The following is a 7,533-nucleotide window of genomic DNA, read 5'->3' as shown; positions in this document are numbered from 1 at the left end:
TTTGGTCATTTGATTTTTTTTTTTTTTTTTATAGATGTCAATGGTTTTTTTGTCTTTTTGAAAAAGTGTACCAAAGACATGTACTATTAAAAAGTAGTATGATAATATGATATACACGGGGATTTGTATCAATATAAATAGGGTATTTGATTGAATTAGCTTTAAAATTTGACATGTGGCTAATCTAGACCATGTTTTCTCTATCCAACAACAGGAATGTATATATCATTTGTCGACAAGTTAGAATAGATGCCTTGTATCATTTGAAAATAAATAATGGATCTTTGTGACAATAATAATTGACCATTTTCTATATTTCGAATAGACGATTCCAACTAAGGTCGACTCATAGAACCTATTTTAAAATCGGCCATAAATACTCTTTGATCTTCATTTCAAACCATTTTTTTCTCTTAATTTAGTAAAAAAATCAAAAGAGCTTTCCACTTCTAGCTAGATCTACAAAACTATTAAACCAAAATTCTAAAAAATCAAAGATATGTGACAATTTTTTCTTATCCTTGATATTTTCATTTTTTTTTTCAGCCTTGGCTGATTTAAGTTGATTTCAATCTAATTCAAATTGGAATCAATGGAGGTCAATCTGTTAGGATTTTTATATGGGCTTAACTGATTCCGATTGATCTATTGGGCTCAAGCAATAAAACCCACTCTGATTAGTAAACTCTTAACACAATCCATTGTGGGAATGAATTAGGATTTTAGAGATTTTATTATAAATAGAGTTAAAGGTCCCTACAACCGTCACTTTAACATCTTCATGGTTTTGAAAGCACGGACTCTCCCACAGGAATAATGCATGTAAGAGTATTCCAAGGGTGCAAGGTTGCAGAAGATCTTAGTGGCTGAGACTTCATTGTGTAGTTCTTTATTACAATCTTAATGGGACTAATCTTCAAGCACATGGGAGAGAGTTACGTGATCAATACTTATGAGATTTTTAAACTTACATACATGTATTCTTCTATTCCCATTGATTATCATGTATAGGGTAAATCTATATGCTTGTGTGTTTCCGGGTTTAGGGACTACACCCATGGTTAATCTTTTATGATTGGTTTATGATTCTTGTATTCTAACATCAATGGGTTATTCATATGATTCTATGGTAAAGAATCTCCAATAATTGGTATCAGAGCCAACCCTTATGGTGTTAAAATCAAGAAAAATCAAAGAAAAAAAATGATTTTGTATAGGGTTTGAGTCCTAAATCATGAAAATCATAATTTTACTATCACTTAAATGTTCCGGATCAAAAAACTTTATTCACGAAAGTTGTAGAGGATGAGAAGAGGTCGCGGAGGTATGCCGCATATCACTAAAATCCTCTGGATGCGCTGGCACACGTTGTCGAAAACTGATTACCAGAGGAGAGAGAATTTTTTTTATTAAAAAAAACTACGGTGGTGAGTCATCACCAGGTTAACTTAGTAGGGTTTTCGAGTTAACCCGGAGATGCAATGGGTCTACCCTTGGCAAACCCTGTTTGACTCGGTCAAATGTTGATCAGGTCGTTGACCACTGGACCCGAAGACCCCGGGTTTGACCTGGATTCCCAACTCAAAGATCTGAATTTTGACCCAAAACTAAAATGTCCGAACCGGATTAGACCACTTGACCGATCGGTTGGTTTGGGCAAACCAGATTGATTTTGATCTATTTTTTTTTGTAATTTCAAATGGCTCGTACAGGCAAATGGTGAAGAATTTTTCACCCTGATTTTTTACGTTGCGTCTAGTTTTTCGTGCTCTTCATTTTGATATATTATGAGCCTAGTTTTGATCAACTTTTATGGTCTGTTTTATATAAGTTACAAGTATGGGTGTTTTATGATTCTTTATGATTTTTCTATTAATTGAAAGAAATAAAAGAAAATCAACTCATACATTACTTGTATATCAGAATATGAACTTGTTTATTATTGATAATGATAGTTCATGCTTTTGTTTATGAATATTTTTTTATTCATATTTAAACAATTTCACTTTTAGCTACCAGAATAAATTTGTAGACTATTGCAGTAAAAATAGATGGAATTCACCAAAGTGGTAAAGTTCAACCTTATTATAATAGAATACAAATCAAAGGTCTTCTTTATTTGAAAAGACAGAGACTAATGGTTGATAGCAAAGTTGTTAATGTTTATCTAAAGGTAACATTATCAAAGAGAAGTTAAAATTAAAGCAAGTGAAAAATAGAATAGGGATTTCTCAACCTAGAAGATGATATCCATCCAAAGATGGTGGTATTTTTTTGGAAGTTAGAAGAAGTCTCCCAGTAATAACGAAAACTTGAGTGGACCAGTATGTTTCAGACCTAAAGGTCAGGAATGTAGAGTTCAGGTTGACACTCTTGAAGCAATTGATAATTGAGCATTGTAATGTTTATTTTGTTAATAGTTACATACTTATTATTTTACATGTATATTGATATTTAGTTCATGTTTAAATATCTCACAAATTTAAGCGTCAAATATAATTGTAAGCTATTGTAGTGGAATAGATGGAACCCACCAAAGTGGTATAATCTAAGATTACTGCAATATGCTTACAACTCAAAGGTTTTGTCTTATTTTTAAAGACATAGAAAATTATTGGTAGGAATTAGATAATGCTTGCCCAAAGACGATATTATCAAAGATAAGCATAAATGCAAGTATACTCTAGGCATACCTTAACCTAGAAGTTTCCATTCATTCAAAAGTAACAGTAATTTTTGAAGTTGAAGTGCTCTCATGGTCATTGTAGTTTTTGAGTGGACCAGTACATTCCAGACCTAAAGGTTGAGAATGTAGTTCGGTTGACACTCTGGTTATGTTTAATGGTTAGTGATGTAATATTGAATGGATTATTCTTCCTTTAGTAGAACCATTAAACTGAATGTCTTAAAAAGTGGCTTGAGAATATGGATGTCTACATATGCCTCAAAGATCTAGTTTTCTATACTAGGAAAATCAAATCAATAGTTTGGTATTATACTTTTAAAGCAAAGATTTTTACCCTAAAAGGTATTGGACAGTTGATCAATGGCAATAGGGTGGATGAGGTTTTCATGACTATGACCCTAGGTTTATTTAATGTGTTATTTTTGTATTCCGATTGGATCAATTCGGATTGGTTGGGTTGGATTAATATCGATTTTGATCAATCTGATACCAAGTTCTCAAACACTACCATTAATCTTTGAAAACATATTTATGAACATTAATTGATAAACGTTTGGTTTTCTTTTGTTTTTGGGCTTATGTGAATAAGTTTATATGTATGTCACATTCAACGAATTGTGTTATCTAATAAATGGAGTGATTTATGACTGGTTGAACCAAGTGGGAGGATAAAAGTATGGATCTTAAGCTGTTTTATGTGGATCAATATCAGTATAGCCCAAGTGGGAGATTGTTAAGATTTTTATGTGAGCTTAACTGATACTGATTGATCAATTGGGCCCAAGTAATTAGACCCACTCTAATTAGAAAACTCATAGCCCAATCCATTGTGGGAATGAATTAGGGTTTTAGAGATTCTATTATAAATAGAAACTAAAGGTCCCTGCAGCTGTCACTTTAACACCTTCATGATTTTGGAAGCACGAACTCCCCTATAGGAATAGTGCATGTGAGAGTATTCCAAGGGTGAAAGGCTGCAGAAGATCTTAGCGTCTGGGACTCCATTGTGTAGTTCTTTGTTACAATCTTCATGAGACTAATCTTCAAGCACATAGGAGAGAGTTAAGTGATCAATACTTATGGGACTTTCAACTTACACACAAGTATTATTCTATTCCCATTGATTATCATGTATGAGATAAATCTATATGCTTGCGTGTTCTAGGGTTTAGGGACTACACCCATGATTAATCTTTTATGATTGGTTTATGATTCTTATATTCTAACATCAATGGATTATTCATATGATTCTATGATAAAGAATCCCCAACACAATCCCTGTCTAATTCCGAGTTTTGAAATATCTGCTACACTACATTATATAAGTAAAGAAAAATTTTGAATTGTATTTAGTGTCGATTGACAAGATAAAATAATATAATAGTTATCTAATAATAAGAGATAATCTTCGACCAAAAAATAAATAACGGCTTGTTGTTACCACACATGGTAACAAATGCATTGTAATTATAGCTCTTATTCTACCTATGGAAGAAATCTGGCCATTGCCTATACTTGAAATGGTGTGGAGTAGCTCTAATCAGGAAAAAAAAAATAAAAATAAATAAATAGACGGTATGTAGAAGTCACGTATCAAAGTTCAACCTCAAATTCAGTCTTCTCTTTCAGTGAAATGACAATCCCTCTCATGTATTATGTCCTTGTAGCCTCTTTGTAGTCTTAAAAATGGTTTTCTTTACAATGTGGACAATGTCAATTAGACTGAAGTTTGACAAATGAATAGAGAAACCATGGGATCTTCTTGTAGATAATATTTAAGCTCCATCTTGATTGCCACAGGTTGAAAATGATACATGATTTCAAAAATCAAATGTCACCCACATGGTGATAACAAGTTAAACCCAATAAATTCTTGCCAAAAAAAAAAAACCCTCATAAATAATTGATAGTTGACCAGACTTTTGGAGAGAGATTTTGATCAAGAATGCCAATTGCTATTAGAGAAATAGGTTTGTTTCGAGTACAAGAAAACGAAATGACATTTGAATAAGGACAAAGAGGGGATGGGGAAGTAACATAATATAACCTTTGACCATGTCTGAGCTTCTTGGTTGCTTCTGTAGAACATTATATGGCGGGTGATCTTGCAACCCACACAGTCAGACTGTCTGCTGCGTTGAATATAGAAATGGGTCCCTTCTAAAGGTCTAGAATTTGAAATATTCAAATGAATATGACACCTTCCTCCCGCTTGTCAAAGAAAGCAATGTTCTCGCACGCCAATTGTTTGACAAAATGGGTGATTGAAATGGAGATCATAACAATAATAAGAAAAACTTTTCCTTCACTTTTCTACTCACAATGGAAGTTTACAAGGCTAAAATCATCACAGTTGCTGCAGTGATCTTCCTCATCGTCGTGATTGTAGTTGCTCGTATCTGCTTCAAATCCTCCAAAGGTTTCTTCCTTGTATGTGGAGCTGATATTGCAGCAATCTTGGCAGTCTTGATATGGCTTTATTTGCAATATCGTATTGATTGTCGGAGGAGATTACTGGAGAGTAATTCGATCACATCAGATGGAAAGGAGCTTCGTAAGGAATTCAGCTTCCTTAGGAAGGTAGCTGGTGTTCCAACCAAGTTCCGGTACAAAGAGCTCGAGGCAGCAACCGATAACTTCCAATCATTGATCGGTCAAGGTGCATCTGCTTCTGTTTACAAGGGAAAACTTGATGATGGCACACTTGTTGCTGTGAAAAGGATTACAGCAGAGCAACATGGGGAGAAGGAATTCCGGGCTGAGGTCGCGGCGATTGCTAGTGTGCAACATATCAATCTTGTGAGACTTTTTGGCTACAGTTTGGCAGTTGGAGGGCCACGTTTCCTTGTCTATGAATTCATTCATAATGGGTCTTTGGATGGTTGGATCTTCCCACATGGGGGGAGGCACAGTGGGCTGCGAGGATGCTTGGCTTGGGAATTGAGGTATAGAGTTGCAATTGATGTTGCTAAAGCACTTGCATACCTTCATCATGATTGCCGTTCTAAGATCTTACACCTTGATGTTAAGCCAGAAAATATACTTCTGGATGCAAATTTCAGAGCAATTGTTACAGATTTCGGATTGTCAAAATTGATGGGGAAAGATGAGAGCAGAGTTATTACGACTGTCAGGGGGACTAGGGGTTACTTGGCTCCTGAGTGGCTCTTACAACGCGGTGTCTCTGAGAAATCTGATGTCTTTAGCTATGGTATGGTGGTCTTAGAGATCATAGGGGGCCGAAGAAATGTGAGATTAAGGGAAGATGATAAAGAAAGGTATTGGTCATACTTTCCTAGGATTGTGTCTGAGAAGGAAAGACAAGGGAGGCTTATGGAGATTGTTGATGAGAGACTAGTGGAAAAAGGAGGAGGCATTGATGAGAAGCAAATTAAGATCTTGGTTCATGTAGCTCTGTGGTGCATTCAAGAGGACCCCAAGCTTAGGCCTACCATGGCCTGTGTAGTTGATATGCTTGAAGGTCGTGTAGTTATGGATCAACCTCCTGAAACCAAAATGGTCATTGTTGATATTTTGTCGATCAATCAAGATAGAAAAAAGAAAACCCCACTAACATCATCTAAGGAAGAAAGTGAGATCACTCCTGCATCAAACGGCTCGCTTAGTATTTCTGTTCTATCTGGTCGGTAGTGGTAGCAGTCGCACAGGGTTGATCCACTTAACCTGTTAATTTGATTCACTTGAGAAGGTATTCTTCAATTTATTCTGATACAGGGTAGGGGTCATAGTTTCATCTCCCCCTCCCTTCCTTACATACCCACACTTTTGTGTTTGTAGAAATTATATCCATACTTCCCAGGGTTCCTTATAACAGAGTATCTATTTTTCATTAAATAGAAACTGTATAAAAAGACTAATTAACTGGGATTATAAATGTAACTCCTACATTAGATATGTATTTTCTGGTTGCAAGCATGAACATGTGTGGATCATCTAAATGTACCTATATTATGTATTTTAGTCTTAACTAATTAGAAGGAAATCAGCTCAATATAATTAAGCAATAAATATCCAAATATTTATTCAACAATGTGACAGAAAGTCACAAACATGATGAGAATCAGAATAGTATTTTGGTTCAAAAGGATGCTATGCTTGCAGACAAAATCTCATCAATAATGAGAAAAGAATAATTTTGGTTTCTGTTGCTTGGACAGGGATAGACAAAGACAATTTCGAAATGATATCAGCCAGCTAGATTCCTCTAGCTAATAAACCTTTTTAGCCAAATTATGTGCTGGCCTTCATTATTGAAAATTCAAAAAGAATGAAAAGGGGAAACAAATACTTTCATTCAGCTTTTCACATCAATATTCACTGTGGTTCCCAGCTTTTTGGCAAATACTGTTATGGTTTTCAGAAAGACCCATCAGTCTTTCTCTGTTTTCTCCGTTAACTTCTGAGAGAACTCTGTGTTCAAGAGACTATTGGCTTCAAAGTTCACACAACATCCTTGCTAAGAAAAGCATAAGAATAAAAGAGATTTGGACTCCACCAGAATCAAATAGACAGGGAAAGGAAAGACATTTCAAATGGTGGTGGTAACTTAAATTTTTCATCAATGGGAATACTTAGATCATGTGGCATGTTAATTACATTTTTTTTCAGGGCTTTAGGCAAAGACTTTTGCAACTTTGCTTTGGGGAAGACCCAAGGACTGCATTCTTTATATATATATATATATATATAAAACCACAGATGTAGGGTTGTTAGGTCACCAAGTGGATTCCTGAAAGGATTTTCAAGACATAAATCATTGAAAGAAGTGGATCTTCGGTTGGACAATCATAATAATTCAATACAATGTGGGTTCAGCAATCTCCAGA

General features: G+C 35.0%; 1 protein-coding gene across 1 annotated transcript; it reads left to right on the top strand.

The window, feature by feature from the left end:
- Positions 1 to 4,409: 4,409 nt before the first annotated feature.
- LOC122069662 (probable receptor-like protein kinase At5g20050) lies at positions 4,410 to 6,622 on the top strand. The gene has a single exon (XM_042633726.1). The coding sequence runs from the start codon at positions 5,009 to 5,011 to the stop codon at positions 6,335 to 6,337; it is 1,329 nt and encodes a 442-aa protein (XP_042489660.1). The 5' UTR covers positions 4,410 to 5,008; the 3' UTR covers positions 6,338 to 6,622.
- Positions 6,623 to 7,533: the final 911 nt, after the last annotated feature.

The sequence above is a fragment of the Macadamia integrifolia genome, chromosome 2 (assembly GCF_013358625.1).
Source record: "Macadamia integrifolia cultivar HAES 741 chromosome 2, SCU_Mint_v3, whole genome shotgun sequence".
Lineage (NCBI taxonomy): Eukaryota > Viridiplantae > Streptophyta > Magnoliopsida > Proteales > Proteaceae > Macadamia > Macadamia integrifolia.
This window is presented reverse-complemented; position numbering and strand designations above follow the sequence as displayed.